We start from the raw sequence: 16,911 nt of genomic DNA on the forward strand, positions 1-16,911 counted from the left end.
AACAATTAACAATAGTAAAATTTAGTACGTACCAAGCTGAGCTGCAGTCGCAGGTAAGTTAAAATATGGTAACAAAACTCGCACTCTTAATTTGTGCTTGTGTAATCTAAATATCGTAGCGCGCTATGAATACTTTAACTGAACTTTGAAATTAAAGCAGTGAAATGGAATGATATTACTTTAATGATGGCGTTTGAATTTCAACGACACTCGGGTTCATTCCGGAAAAGGAAGGGACCCTGCTTGGTAATACAACTGGGACAATGAGAAACAAAGTTTCACGCTAAGTTGCTGTATTTTGTGATGCAACAGTTTGAAAAGCTGAGGTCTGCCATACAGTTCTAAAACTTTACGTGCTTTAGTCTTCCTTGTCGGTTGATTGAAGGTCTGAAGTCGTCGATTGAGAAGGTGGCGACAATCACTCATTGTCGGCCGTAGCTGTTGCAGAAGCTGGATGTTGACGCGTTCTTCTTCTCGACACGGTCTCCAGGCGAAATGGCTCTTGATGTGCGCCAGCTAATGCTTCCCGTCCGCGACACCGTGTCAGAAACTATCATAGCAAGTCGAGCGCAACTACATGATGCCAAACCCCGAAAGCGCGGCAACTCGCGGGAGCTTCACACAACACACCTGCTCCACCGCCCTACTCCAGCCAGACCCTCTCTGCCCGCGCTCCATACTCCCATCCCAAGATCCTAAACACTTTGGTTCTCCACATGACCGATCGATGCAATCGTTCGATAGCATAGTTTTCCCTAGGCCAGACTCAGCGTAAAAATACAAATAATATTTACAAAACAAACCAATCATACATCGACATAAATGCATAAATGCATAAAACTTCTCCATATTAGGAGTAGCCTGTTTGTGTCGTGTGAAGTTCACTACCGGAGATGTAACCCAACAGCAGATTCACAGCCTTTGCCGACGTTACAGCATTGAAGACGTTACAGATTGAAGAAGATGTGAAAATAGTACAGAACAATCATAGGGAATTTACAGTGAAAGCTGACCTCAAGACTAAGCTACTGACTGGAATGTCAGATGTCAAGGCTTGGAGAAAGTACACAGCTTACGACATCTGGAGAAGAACAGGTAAGCCACTGGCTAACAACAGCGTAAAATAGATCGTGGGCACTCTAAATACTATGAAGTCTTGCAAAGACAAAAAATGGAAAGAAGTACATAATGAGAAATATCAAATTGTGAAAATCATAAACTCAACATTACATGCAACGGAGTCGATCACTTTGAGCAAGAGTGTCTATATCGTTTGGAGTATGGCAAAAAAGGGTAAAGTCTAGACATAACGATCGTGATACGGTGTGTATGGGAGCGTAGAACCAATTTCAAACATGCTACTAAAGAGAAGATTGATATGTGTGTGTGTGCGGGGGGGGGGGGGGGGGGGGGGAAGGGAGGGGGAGGGCACGTCATGAGGTAGGGCGATAACGTGTTAACCAACAACAAACGTGTTAGTGCACCCGTAACAGAGAACAAGCGGATGGAAGAAATCAGGTAGGTATGCAAGGAAGTCGAAGAAACACACGCAGCAGGTAGGGTAGGTCCTGTTGGGCTAAGAGCGGGATAAAAAATAAGGTAGAGAAGACCAGGTGGAATGACAGATTGCAGAGGTATTCGGAGATAAGAAGACACGCTGAACAAGTCACTTGGGATCCTTACACGATCGGAACGAATCAAATACAAAACAAAGCAGCACACTTAGCGAAAAGATATGTTTAAAAATATAGTCAACGTAAGTTCAGAAATAAAATCTGTGCAAGATGAGTTTTCCCTATAAAATTCGCGAAAATAGTTAATTTTAATATAATCTTATTTCCCACTACTGACGAACAAATCAGCTTTATGTGCATTGTAATGGGCGGTTTTTTCGTGGCAAAATCAAATGTTAAAATAGAACCAAGACACCAAGAGAAAAAAGCCATAATTAGGGCACATGTTTTTATTGTCTGAGGTAGATGCAGCGATGGGACGTCTGATAAAGATGATGAAAACTAAAAGAAAATTGGAGGTGCAACTTAAACTGAAAGGATCAAACGAAAATGCACATGAAAGGAAAGTACAAGATGAGTGATAAGAATTGGTTCAAATGGCTCTGAGCACTATGGGACTCAACATCTTAGGTCATAAGTCCCCTAGAACTTAGAACTACTTAAACCTAACTAACGTAAGGACATCACACACACCCATGCCCGAGGCAGGATTCGAACCTGCGACCGTAGCAGTCCCGCGGTTCCGGACTGCAGCGCCAGAACCGCACGGCCACCGCGGCCGGCTGATAAGAATTCGAGGTAATTTTAATATCTATGCATTCACAGTTTTGAATTTTTTTGTGAAATAAAGGATGTCAATAGAAAACTAGCGGGTGAAAATTATTATTTAATGTAGTAAACAAGTTGGGTTGAGGATTGGGTTGATTTAGGGAAAGAGACCAAACAGCGAGGTCATCGGATTAGGGAAGGATGGGTTAGGAAGTCGGCTGTGCTCTGGCAGAGAAACCATCCCAGCATATGCCTGAAGCGATTTAGGAAAATCACGGAAAACCTAAATGAGGACGGCCGGACGCGGGATTGAACCGTCGTCCTCCCGAATGCGAGACCAGTGTGCTAACCGCTGCGCCACCTCCCTCGGTAGTAAATAAGTAGTACTGAAGGAAATACATTAACAGCTTAAGAAGTTCTAGGATTGATCGTAATGTCAAGGAACATTACGGCCTCGAGTCGTGAAAAATGCCACAGATGGGAAGTGACAATGATTTCTCAATACTCAACTCATTTCTCGACGACTGATTATTTTCGCATGTAATGCACTTCATTTTACTTTTTCTGTGTTTGAAAACCAACGGTTCTGTGGTCTAACTATGGTAACCGGAGGGTTGTGTACAATTTCCTCATAACTGTGTCGATTTTTGCACTCTAAATCTAATTTCACAAGGTAGCAACCAAATTAGAATTTGCGTTTATTCGTTGCAGATTTCCTCGGTATTAGTGGTGGTGTGTAATACTTTCTGTTTCTCACTCTCTTTTCTTTTATCTGGCGTCAGTCCCCTGACTAGTGAGAATTTCTTCAGCCCAGAGTAACTTCTCAATTCCTGAATGTATTGTCACATATATTGTAAACTCTTTTTTTCCTTTACAGTTTCTCTCTTATACGACTTCCCCTAATCCGTAGGCCGTTATTCACTGTTGTCAACTAACGTATCATCCTGATTCCTTCTTCTGATTAACGTTGTCTGCATAATCACTTCGCAGACAGTTCTCACTACTTCTCAGCTCCTTCCTGTAACGTCGTATCTCAAACTCTTTGATCCTCTTTTTTCCCGGCTTTCCCACAATTCATGTTTGAACCACGCTGTTCTCTATACGTATGAGGTGTGGCAATAAGGAAATCGGATTGGTTGCTGCGTGCATTTCCGGCTTCGTCGATGACAAAGGGAAGAGGGTGGAATAACCTTGACACTCTCATTGATACACATACAAAATTCCACTCTGTTGTGCTAGTCAGCCTGGCTGTGAGCTTTCTTAGAAACAGGCCGTATGTCTGAGCTCCGTGGGATTTATGCTATGCTCTACAGTGGAACAACGCATCAACATCACATTCCTCACAAAACTTCGAAAATCCACCTCCGAAAGTTACGATTTGTTGAAACAAATTAATGGTGATAAGTGTGTAGGGCTTTACATCAGGAAAGAAATGGAACCCAGCGTAGTTGCAATAAGGTATGTAAACGAACGACTGATGTGGATAGATTTGACAGTGTCTAGCAAGAAAATTAGGATTGTGTCAGTATATTCGCATTGTGAAGGGACAGATCAAGATAAGATGGATAGTTTTTATGATGCACTCAGTGATGTAGTTGTTAGAGTAAAGGACAAGAACAGTGTTCTGCTCATGGGTGATTTTAATGCCAGGATTGGAAATCGAACAGAAGGGTATGAAAAGGTTATGGGTAAATTTGGAGAGGATATGGAGGCCAACAGGAACGGGAAACAACTCTTGGATTTCTGTGCCAGTATGGGCTTAGTAATCACAAACTCCTTTTTAAAACATAAGAACATTCACCGGTATACTTGGGAAGGCAGGGGAACCAGATCTGTCATTGACTATATAATAACAGATCAGGAATTCAGGAAGGCTGTGAGGGACACACGTGTATTCAGGGGATTCTTTGATGACACTGATCATTATTTAATCTGCAGCGAAATTGGTATTGTGAGACCGAAAGTGCAGGAGGCCAGGTCCATATGTAGGAGGATAAGAGTGGAGAAACTTCAGGATAAGGAAATCAGGCACAAGTACATAACAATGATCTCAGAAAGGTACCAGTTAGTTGAATGTAGTCAATTACAGCCATTGGAAAAGGAATGGACAAGGTACAGGGACACAGTACTAGAAGTGGCTAAAGAATGTCTTGGAACAGTAGTGTGTAAAGGTAGGATGAAGCAAACAGCTTGGTGGAACGACACAGTCAAGGCAGCCTGTAAAAGGAAAAAGAAGGCGTATCAAAAATGGCTACATACTAGAACGCAGGTAGACAGAGAAAGTTATGTTGAAGAAAGAAACAAAGCCAAACAGATAATTGCAGCATCCAAGAAGAAATCTTGGGAAGACTTTGGAAACAGGTTGGAGACTTTGGGTCAAGCTGCTGGAAAACCATTCTGGAGCGTAATTAGCAGTCTTCGAAAGGGAGGTAAGAAGGAAATGATAAGTATTTTGGACAGGTCAGGAAAACTGCTTGTGAATCCTGTGGATTCCTTGGGCAGATGGAGGGAATATTTTGAAGAGTTGCTCAACGTAGGTGAAAATACGATCAGTAATGTTTCAGATTTCGATGTACAATGGGATAGGAATGAGGATGGAAATAGGATCACATTTGAGTAAGTGGTGAAAATGGTCAATAGATTGCAGTGCAATAAAGCAGCTGGGGTGGATGAAATTAAGTCGGAACTCATCAAATACAGTGGAATGTCAGGTCTTCAATGGCTACACAGGATAATTGAAATGGCCTGGGAGTCGGGACAGGTTCCATCAGACTGGACAAAAGCAGTAATCACACCAATCTTTAAACATGGAAACAGGAAAGATTGTAACAACTACAGAGGTATCTCTTTAATCAGCGTTGTGGGTAAAATCTTCTCAGGTATTGTTGAAAGGAAAGTGCGAGTATTAGTTGAGGACCAACTGGATGAAAATCAGTGTGGGTTTAGGCCTCTTAGAGGTTGTCAGGACCAGATCTTTAGCTTACGGCAAATAATGGAGAAGTGTTATGAATGGAACAGGGAATTGTATCTATGCTTTATAGATCTAGAAAAGGCATATGACCGGGTTCCTAGGAGGAAGTTATTGTCTGTTCTACGAGATTATGGAATAGGAGGCAAACTTTTGCAAGCAATTAAAGGTCTTTACATGGATAGTCAGACAGCAGTTAGAGTTGACGGTAAATTGAGTTCATGGTTCAGAGTAGTTTCAGGGGTATGACAAGGCTGCAACCTGTCTCCACTGTTGTTCATATTATATATGGATCATATGTTGAAAACAATAGACTGGCTGGGTGAGATTAAGATGTGTGAACACAAAATAAGCAGTCTTGCATATGCGGATGACTTAGTTGTGATGGCAGATTCGATTGAAAGTTTGCAAAGTAATATTACAGAGCTAGATCAGAAATGTAAGGACTATGGTATGAAGATTAGCACCTCCAAAACGAAAGTAATGTCAGTGGGAAAGAGATATAAACGGATTGAGTGCCAAATAGGAGGAACAGAGTTAGAACAGGTGGACAGTTTCAAGTACTTAGGATGCATATTCTCACAGGATGGCAACATAGTGAAAGAACTGGAAGCGAGGTGTAGCAAAGCTAATGCAGTGAGCGCTCAACTACGATCTACTCTCTTCTGCAAGAAGGAAGTCATTACCAAGACTAAGTTATCTGTGCACCGTTCAATCTTTCGACCAACTTTGTTGTACGGGAGCGAAAGCTGGGTGGATTCAGGTTACCTTATCAACAAGGTTGAGGTTACGGATATGAAAGTAGCTAGGATGATTGCAGGTACTAGTAGATGGGAACAATGGCAGGAGGGTGTCCACAATGAGGAAATCAAAGAAAAACTGGGAATGAACTCTATAGATGTAGCAGTCAGGGCGAACAGGCTTAGATGGTGGGGTCATGTTACACGCATGGGAGAAGCAAGGTTACCCAAGAGACTCATGGGTTCAGCAGTAGAGGGTAGGAGGAGTCGGGGCAGACCGAGGAGAAGGTACCTGGATTCGGTTAAGAATGATTTTGAAGTAATAGGCTTAACATCAGAAGAGGCACCAATGTTAGCACGGAATAGGGGATCATGGAGGAATTTTATAAAGGGGACTATGCTCCAGACTGAACGCTGAAAGGCATAATCAGTCTTAAATGATGATGATGATGATGAAGTGTCTATCTCGTACGCAAGTTTTCGAGTGAGTTTAGAGGTTCAAGGACGATAGGGAAGACGTCGAAGACGATCCACTTCGAAACCTGGAGAGGATGTGGAGAAAGTCAGTCTAATGTTTGAGATGACTGTGGCCTGAGCATTCGAGCAATTTCAGAACTTGCCTGCGCCAATAAAGAAAGCGTTAGGTAGATTTCACACGATGATCCTGACATGACAAAGGTTTGTGGTGAAGTGGTGCCAAGAATCCTCACAAACGAACAAAAGCAACATCGAGTGGACTGGTGCGTTGACACTGTTGAAAACATTGAAAATGACCCTGATTACCTCAGCAAAGCAATTACGTGTGATGAAACATGTATATTGCAATACGATCCAGAGACTAAGCGACAATCCGTGCACTGGAAGGGTCCTCAGTCCCCTACGAAGAAGAAAACGAGCATGAGTAAATCAAAATTCAAAGCAAGGATAGTTGTTTCCTTCGATATCCTAGGAGATATCTACTTTGATTGGGTGCCTGAAGGTCAGACTGTCAATCAAGATTATTATGCAACTTTCTGAAGTCCCTCCGTGAATGTGTGCGACGTAGGAGACCAGATCTGTAGAGAAATCGCTCATGAATTGTTAATCAGAACAGGCCGCCTCATAACGCAATGTCTGTGAAGAGGTTTTCGGCGAAAAATAACATTCCAGTGATGGAACATCCACTGTACTCGCCTGACTTGGCACCATGCAACTTCTTTCTCTTCCCAAAAACGAAGTCTGCACTCAAAGGTACCAGGTTCGAATCCGTGGACGCAGTGAAGGAAAAAGCGACGAGCCTCCTCAATAGCATAACAGAAAAAGACTCGCAGCACTGCTTTCAACAGTTCGCATGGAGCGGTGCAGGGATCAGGAGAGGGGACTATATTGCAGGTCACGACATTTCAGTTGTATAAGTAAATAAAGAGTAGGAGTCTGGTTTCTTTGTAACCACACATCGAACATTGTCACGAATTTCTCTCTCAATTAAAGACTTATGTTTGATACTAGTACACTTTATTTCACGAGATATGCCCTCTTTTCCAATACTAGTCACCTTATATCGTCCTTGCTTCCGTCTGCCATTCATATTTTGCATCCAAGGTACAGAACTCCTTCATCTGTTATATAGTGACGAATTTCTTAATGTTTAGTTTATCGTTAGTCTTATTTCTGCTGCTAATCAATACTCTCGTCTATATTTTTTAACTCTCAGTCCATATTCTGTGCTCAGAAGTCTGATCATTCCATTCTACAGGTCTTTTAACTCTTCCTCACTTTGAACAAGGCAGTAATATCATCGGCGAATCCTGTCATAAATGTTCTTCTATTCAGAATATAAATCCCACTAGTCGTGTTTTAGTTTATTTTCGTTGCTGTCTTTCGGTATACAGGTTGAACAGTAGTCGAGATAAATTGTATCTGTACCTTTAGGCAATTTAAATTTGAGCACACTCTCTTCGTCTTCCATTCTTATGTACTTGAATGTACTGTAGAGTTCCTCCCTTTCCTTATAGCGTTATACCAGTTCCCTGAGGATCTCAAATACTCTGCACAATTTTACATCGTAGAACACTTCTCTAAATAAATCCTAACAACATGCCTTGATTCTTGTTTAATTTAATTTAATTTATTTTTATTTTATTTTATTGCTTCGATTTTCAGGCGTAATGCCAGAACTTTTCTTCTAGCATCTTTACCGTTTTTGAAATTCATTACCTTGTTTCAGATTCACTTTCTGCCTTACATGCTTTACGACAAGGTAGACACAAAGGAAGAAACATCGTAGGTGCAATACAGTCGTCACAAAACTCTTCATGCTTTTTTGAGAAGTGTAATTTAACAAATATGAATCTTATTGGTGTTTTGAACATTGTGTATTCTAGAGCCAACTCAAGACAGCACAGTGCCCGTTTTGTTCGAGAAGAAAAATTACTTTCATAAAAATGTAATAACTGCCCCAAATCAGGATAAATAGGTCTAACAGATAGATGATATTCCTGAAAATTTTACAAAGGTTCGCGAAAGGGAGCGGCAAAAAAAGGCACGCACTGCATAACGTGTTACATTTCTTGTTATTCTCGTGTAGTATATGATGTCACCATTAATGAACGGTTGTGTTTGTATTTCAGATTTCCATAGCCCTGCAATTCCGAGCGATTTACGTTTGCTCGCGAAGGACGGTGATACGGTGATAAGAATTTCTCTACTCTCTAACGATGCTGGTGCAGTGTAAGTTCTTAAGCATCTGTGAGCAGTATCGATATTTCCTCTAAGGCCCGACGTGGAGCAGCGTCTGCAGGGGATTTGCCAGTTGTTTACGTAACGAACCCCTGGCCAAACAGGACACTCGCAACTCCAACCCCCTTGCTGCTGAGTGGTCGGTAAGTGTTGTTAAGCTATAATTAAATCAGTGTAGTTCATAGAACAAATTAAAAACTACGGGTTTATTTATACTCGCAATACGTTTAGTTCTGAGGATATTGTTTATATAATGATGAATTTGCTACGAAAAAGAACTGTGACTTATTACTGATCACGGTACTGAATTAAATGCAAGGGTTATATATTCGTTAAATAAGCTGTCACAGTTCTGGTCATTACGTGAACTTTCGTTCAGACAAGCGATCTTAGTCGGGGTTTAAGTGGTGTAGCACAAAGAGCAAGTATTATCATATGAATGGAGGGAGTAGCGATGTTTCTTAGTCCACACCTGTTCGCCTCTAACATGTACAGGTTGAGAGAATGTCGTACCGTTTTTTTTTAATTCTTCAGTCCCGTTTTTTTTTTCATTTTAGTCTTATCTGTGTTATGCTGTTCTACATTTCTTTGATAAATTTTGTTCAGTGACGCGTGGCTGAATTTATCTGTATGTTTACAAAAGCATATTCAGTAACTCTACCAAGCAACAGATAGAATGTTTTTAGATGTCTTGTAGATTCTACTCAGGTATGGCGTCCCAAATTGTATAGTTTGCAAGTGGTGTGTGAAAAGTCGGTTACAGGATCGTTGCAATTAAACGAGCTAATACAAGCAACACAGTTCTGTGAAATTTTCGCGCTTTATGAACATAATACAAAAACGTTTGTCATCAAAGTTGCTGCTGTGATTCCTGAAAAAACTTGCGATATTATGAAACTGGACTAACGCTGACGTAAGCGAAAGTAGTATTGTCTCACCAGAAATGGAAAAAGTTTGTGGATTGCTTCGCAAAATTCTTGATAATGTGTATTACGGTCGTAATTCTGTTGTGCAATTCGAAAATTTTCTCACCTCATCTAACTTCCTTAAGATTCGAAATCACTCGGGAGTCTACATAATAGGTGGCTTGCGCTTGTTGCTGTGAGCATAATGTTACTTACGCAATTAAGTGGCGACATTAAGAAGTCAAATATCACTAAAACATTAAGGAAACTACCGGTAACGAATCATATTCCATTACACAGAAATGTTCCAATCATTGTAGCCAATGAAATGGCAAGGAAGATACATAATACTAGGCCCTACCTTTTTTTATAGGTAGGCAATGCATTTTACTCTATCCGATGTGCAAGAATCTAAACGTTAATTAAATCCCGCGGAAAAGTGGTAGAGCTACACAACATAGTTTGGTTTATTTTTTAGAACCAGGGGGTGTAACTTCCCATTATCTCCTATATACATTACAGTAATGGTCTCTCGTGGCTTTCAAGGAAGATTCAGATTTCATGGTAGATCCTACCGGGTCGACAGAAGCGTCCGATCCCACGCGTCGGCTTTGACCCGTGACGTATGGGTGTTGTCGTGTGTGACGTCATGACGGCGCGGAGTTTGGTTTGAGTGTGGCTGTCTCCAGTGCTGTTTCCTTATTTTATTTACTTTTCTGATCTGTTCGTTCTATCTCGTGAGATTTTTTAAAAAGACAAACACTAATCAGCTACTGAAGCATCTTTATCTTCTATGGGTTGCAGGGGTTACGACCTCTGGGGAGGTGGGTGGGTATTCATGCATGGCTGTCTTCACTTACACGTTGTAGCTACGCAAGGCGTCTAAATTTGTTTATATTTAGTTTGCCCCCACCCAAAACACCCAATTTCCCGCGCTTGTCCCGTTAGTGTCATTAGGCTTCTTGTGGAAAGTGTGTGTGTGTGTGTGTGTGTGTGTGTGTGTGTGTGTGTGTGTGTGTGTTTTGTTTCCGCCATATTTGTGACGTCATGGGTCAAAGCAGACGGGTGGGATCGGACGCTTCCGTATTTCCATCCTACCCTCTTCCTCCGTAGCTTTTCAGCTAAACAGGAATGATATTGTGCTATTAGGTTTGACCCCTTGCAATTTTTATAAAAAATCTCCATCAGTAGATTAAGACGGCCTGCTTGAACTGTCTTCAGGTTTCACGCATTTCCTTATGTTCCACTATTGCCGGAATAACCTATAGGAACTTCTAACTTGCTAGCATGTAATCCTACACGGCGCTCAGTGGCCCCAAGTGTGTAGTTAATCCTTCCAATTTTTTAGAATTACCTGTTTAAGCTGTTTGATGTGTAACCCTGAAGCATGCTTCTAGAGGTCTACGTGTTACCGTGTACTTGAAGTTGCGACATGAAATCACTTAGGAATCTTGCAACCACAAAGTAAAAAGAGAACACTTAATATTACCGATGACTGGCTCGCTTGAAATGAACAGAACAATGTTTCAAGCGACCCATTCACCACTGGTATAAGTGCTCTCCATTTGCCGTGTTTCATTTCTGTTGACTTGACTCAAGTTCAAAAACATTTAGTTAGTGGGAAGAGCGTGTCGCCAGCAATTGTAGACTGTAAATTCCTTCCCCTTCGCACCACACCCGTACTTTGATACTCGCTTAGTTTCACAACATTTCGCTCAGTGTTTGGGTGTTCTACTACAAGTAGTATTTGGGATCGTTAGGCCTTTAATCTGCTTTGAACAGAATAGATTATACATATCTGAACGTGAATAATGTTTAGATACGTCGTGCTAAACATTTAGTATCGGTATTAAAATGTATTTCCTCTTTCTCCCGCCACGTGACGTAAGGGGAAGAGTGGATTATATGTGACGAGAATCCTACCAAAAACAGGAAAAGAAAAGCAACGATTTATCTGCGAATGTGCCTGCTTTAGTTCTATAGTCTATCGGTTTCACAGCTCTGACTTTCAGCAAATGTTGGGGAAAGGGGAAGTGGAAATAGAACTCAGAATCGATGAGTCACTTGGGAATTTACGTAATTTCATAAAAATGTTCATGTAGATAAGAATGCCATGCACCTTTCCGCAAGTGAATTTGTCAAAAATATTAAACTGCTAAGACAATAGATTTACGTGAGTGTTAGGCAAGAAGTAACTGAGCATATTGGCTACGAAGTTTCTCGCGACGCCGTCTTAGCATAAAAATTTCTCGGTTCACTTCCCGCGTCAAATTTGGACAAAGTTCCAGGCTTTCGATGATATCCACCACCTTCGCCAGAGACTAAAACTGACGTAATCGAGCCAATGGGGTCTAAGAGGGAACCTTGTTAGCTCACGACAGTCAGTTTGTCCCTGACGAAGATGACGGATTTCGTCGAAAGCTTAGAATTTTACTCGAATTAGACGCGACAAGTAAACCGAGAAATCTTTATGCAACTGAGGAAATCGGCTGCATATATAAATTCTGGTAAACTATTAACTTCAACTCTTTGGCAGTTTGACTAAAGTCACAGGTATCTTTTGTTCTTTTCGTATCTTACACTTCACGTCCAGAATAGCAAACAACATACCTATGTCATTTCTTTCGTCGGTGCAACTATTTTATAAAGAAATTACACGTTACTTTAATGTCACAAACCTGCTGTAGGCCCAAATATTAACTGTGCGCATCCTTACTTTCTGCTAGAATAATGTGCACATGGAATCTGTTACTTTAGATTGTCCACGAAAGCTCACTAGCTTTTGTTATTTAATGGTAAAGGTGAAACATTTGGCTGCGTGCGATTAATGAACGATAGAATAAAATTGTTTAAAATATGAGGGGGCACCCGGGTTTGAACCGGGGACCTCTCGATCTGCAGTCGAATGCTCTACCACTGAGCTATACCCCCGACGCCTTCACATCAGCTTGGAAGAGCGTGTAACCGTCATAAAGCTTGATTATTTGGTGTAATAAGTTAATTTTGTTCAAATAGAAATCACTTTTAATGCTGCCTGTTTTTATATCCGTATGTCAATATGCATAATTTGTCCGAAAGTCCGTGGTACAGCAAGTTTGTGTATCTTCTTTAGATAAACCGAAATTCTCCTCGAAGATAGAATTTAAAGTGCCTGATTTTAATTTGCTTGCCTTATATTCACGCTTCTTTCGGTCCAATATCTTATCACCGCTCTACGAGGAGAAAAAAAATTGAGTGAACAACGGCTCTTTCAGAGTTAGTGTTCGAGCATTGAACGCCTTAAAGGCTACTTCAGATATTTAAAGGGAACTCAATAAAACGGAGAAATTTTTTCTGTGATGTATTTTGTGATGGAACACAAGGCTTTAAAGAAGTTTATCCGGTGAAACATTCGTGAAACCGAATATCTTGCGTTTAGGATCAGCTGCAAACCTCATGAAGTTAGCGTCCACTGTGACTCGGGTATAGAGACCAGGGAGATGGCAATATAGCTACTATATTTCTATATTACTCCTGACCGTAGATCAGGACCACATGGGTGCAAAAAGGCGATCTAGATTCTCTGTGGTTTATGGAAAACACTGAGAATTATTCCAAGGAGAGTCCCAAATATCTCTTCCTTGAGAGCAGTTAACTACAGAACAATGTACTTTATTTCTCCTTCGTAGCGGAAATGAAATCATTAAGTAGAGCATTTTTTGTTGTGCAAAGGAATAGTCTTCAGCGATTTCTGATTTTTCTTGATTGTTCTCGGGATCTACCTGCAATGTTAATGTTTCTTTTTTCTGACATTACATACTGATAATTTAAAACTAGAAGACTCCTATATAGGAACTGTGTTCAGAGTTCCTCCCAGATGTCTTGAGCAGCTTCGTGAAATCACTTAAACTGATTGGTTGCTTAAGCATGTCACACAGGGGTTTAAACTTCCCACTTGCGCTAAACTGATTAACTGAAATATTGCTACTTCTATGCCCTACAGGTCGACGAGGTGCTTGTGGTAATCATCCTTCCTTCTGCCTTCAAAATCTAATCAGCCTAAGTACCGCGTAAGGGATAAATACACTTAATAAAAACCGGGTCTGTACTCACTTTCTTCCGCGCCGGAGCAGCACAGATAATGGCTGTTTATTCCACAGGTGTTGGTGTCTCCTTCAATATTAAATTGCTTGAACACCTGATTCACCCAGTCTGTGGCACACTGCGAATTGTCAGTTCCAGCCATGTCATTTATTCTTAAAAGGTTGGTAATGTAAAGGTAGATGGACTTAGAAAGGTAGCAGCACAAAAATATGTATTACATAATAGGAATAAGCTCGTTGAATGACAAGTATTTTTAAGAATTATTGTAGGAGTTAAGTTTCTTATGCTGATTTGGATGTGTTACTCAAAGTGCGAACGTAATATCGAAAGCTTAGAACCGCACGTAATGTGCCTAAAATTGCTGATACCAGAAACTGGATGAACCGTTCGCATCTACATCTACATTTATACTCCGCAAGCCACCAAACGGTGTGTGGCGGAGGGCACTTTACGTGCCACTGTCATTACCTCCCTTTCCTGTTCCAGTCGCGTATGGTTCGCGGGAAGAACGACTGTCTGAAAGCCTCCGTGCGCGCTCTAATCTCTCTAATTTTACATTCGTGATCTCCTCGGGAGGTATAAGTATGGGGAAGCAATATATTCGATACCTCATCCAGAAACGCACCCTCTCGAAACCTGGCGAGCAAGCTACACCGCGATGCAGAGCGCCTCTCTTGCAGAGTCTGCCACTTGAGTTTATTAAACATCTCCGTAACGCTATCACGGTTACCAAATAACCCTGTGACGAAACGCGCCGCTCTTCTTTGGATCTTCTCTATCTCCTCCGTCAAACCGATCTGGTACGGATCCCACACTGATGAGCAATACTCAAGTATAGGTCGAACGAGTGTTTTGTAAGCCACCTCCTTTGTTGATGGACTACATTTTCTAAGCACTCTCCCAATGAATCTCAACCTGGTACCCGCCTTACCAACAATTTTATATGATCATTCCACTTCAAATCGTTCCGCACGCATACTCCCAGATATTTTACAGAAGTAACTGCTACCAGTGTTTGTTCCGCTATCATATAATCATACAATAAGGGATCGTTCTTTCTATGTATTCGCAATACATTACATTTGTCTATGTTAAGGGACAGTTGCCACTCCCTGCACCAAGTGCCTATCCGCTGCAGATCTTCCTGCATTTCGCTAAAATTTTCTAATGCTGCAACTTCTCTGTATACTACAGCGTCATCCGCGAAAAGCCGGATGGAACTTCCGACACTATCTACTAGGTCATTTATATATATTGTGAAAAGCAATGGTCCCATAACACTCCCCTGTGGCACTCCAGAGGTTACTTTAACGTCTGTAGACGTCTCTCCATTGATAACTTCGCGTCTTAACACGAGGTACATTTGAACAATCATCTAGACTAGATCTGACACTCCTTCGCTTCCTTGAAGAAACAAAATATCCATATAATATAACCGAAAGCACACACATTTCAGTGTCGTGGCTTGTAGCTATATTTCATCCCGCTTAAAATAAGGACCCCCCATGGTGCACCCCTTGACTACAGCTTTGTCTTGGCCTGTCAAAAGGTCTGAAAGACTTTGTCCCTCCTGAGGCCTTTCACCACCGTCCTTGGCATCCCAGGGTTCAGAAGTTGTCTACACTGATGGCTCGATGGTTACTGATTGTGCAGGCTTCTCTTATAAACATGCGGGTCATACTGAACTGGTCACCTTGCTGGATGGCTGTAGTGTTTCACTGCAGAGTTGGTAGCCATCTCTCAGGCTCAGGAGTATATCCGTTCCTGCGCTGGTGGGTCCTTTCTCATCTGCAGGGACTCCTTGAGCAGCTTGCAAACACTCGAACAGTGCTGCCCTTTGCCATCCCTTGGTCGTTGCTATCCAGGATTTCCTGTATGCCCTCGAACAATGTGGGCGCTCAGAGATCTTTGTCTGGACCCTGGGCCATGTTGGGATCATGGAGAATGAACTCACTGATTGGCCAAACTGGCTACCAGAAAACAGCCTCTTCAGATCGGTATTCTGGAAACAGACCTCCGATCGTTATTATGCTGTCAAGTTTTAGAAATGACATACAGAATTGCTCACTAACTTCACCAAATAAACTACAGATGTTAAAGCAGACTAAGAATCTCTGGATGTCCCCCATGCTGGCCTCTCACAAAGACCTTACCTTCCATTGCAGGCCCCACATCGGCCGTACTTGGCTGACTCGTGGTCATCTTCTGTCACAAGGACCCACCCCACTGTAGGATGCATGTCCATTCATTGCACTCTGCTTTTGGGGGCCTCTGACTGTTCCCTAGATAGGGCACCTTGCTTGCTTTTCTTCCTCTGTCTCCCTTTCTTCTTATTTCTCCGTCTGTTGGACTTTAGTAGACATTGGGGGTTTTCTTCCCGAGGTTTTGCGCGGTAGGCCATCTCTGGTGTGCAGTAATGTAGACCTTGGACGAAAAAGGGACTGGGGACCTGCTAGCTTGGTCCCTTTAATCATCCAACTAACCAGTCCTATGCATAGGTCAATACTGCGACTTAATAACTTCTACTGATCACCTCTTTGCTTTCTGTGGGAAGTCTTTGTTCAAAACCAGGCTCCTAACACTTAACACGAATGCTTCTTCCGTGTTTGCTGATGTTCTCATTTCTTCCATTTTCCTCTGTCACACTTCCCAAGTATTTGACACTTTCTACCTTCTTTGGTTTTTCACCCTGTGGAGAAAACGGTTCTCAGGGGTGTAATTCGTGGGATTACAGACCGTGTATTTGTACGAGGTGTTAGAAATAACCTAAGTGAGTTGGTCTGCTTATTTCGCTCCAGAACAACTTCCAAAATGTGTGGATGTGGAGAATGTGATTCAACCTAGTCACTAAATTATGTAAGTCACACACAATTCTATTACTAATCCGCATACACTGTAATATAACACTATACATTTGTTCACTTTTCCTGTAATCATTAATAACAAAGTTAGAACTCGTGAATGTGTGTTAACATAACTAAGTACGATGTAAACATAACCTGCATGGCTTAACAGCTATCAAATTCAATTTGCCCTCGCCACGAAGCTTAGACAGATAGCGAATAAGGAGCTTTAATTTTATTGGCCGGTGCCCAGCAACTAATGGTCGACGCCGCGATTTACGAGCGCGATCGTACCACACATTAAGGTATGCCAACTCTCTTCGAAGATAACACTACATCCGCGTTTGTAACAGTTCCCTCCAAAAGGCGCAC

General features: G+C 41.7%; 1 protein-coding gene and 1 non-coding gene across 2 annotated transcripts in view; one reads left to right on the forward strand and one right to left on the reverse strand.

Moving 5' to 3' along the window:
* The first annotated feature begins 1,037 nt into the window (after window positions 1-1,037).
* The window catches only part of LOC124606591 (facilitated trehalose transporter Tret1-2 homolog), a 96,787-nt gene continuing 80,913 nt past the window's right edge, over window positions 1,038-16,911 (forward strand). The window contains exon 1 of the mRNA XM_047138576.1: window positions 1,038-1,095. Within this exon, the coding sequence (XP_046994532.1) occupies window positions 1,038-1,095 (58 nt within the window). The remainder of the gene's footprint in view (window positions 1,096-16,911) is intronic.
* Trnac-gca lies at window positions 12,473-12,544 on the reverse strand. The gene has a single exon. It is a non-coding gene; the product is annotated as a tRNA-Cys (tRNA).

This window comes from Schistocerca americana, chromosome 3 (assembly GCF_021461395.2).
Source record: "Schistocerca americana isolate TAMUIC-IGC-003095 chromosome 3, iqSchAmer2.1, whole genome shotgun sequence".
In the NCBI taxonomy this organism is placed as follows: Eukaryota; Metazoa; Arthropoda; class Insecta; order Orthoptera; family Acrididae; genus Schistocerca; species Schistocerca americana.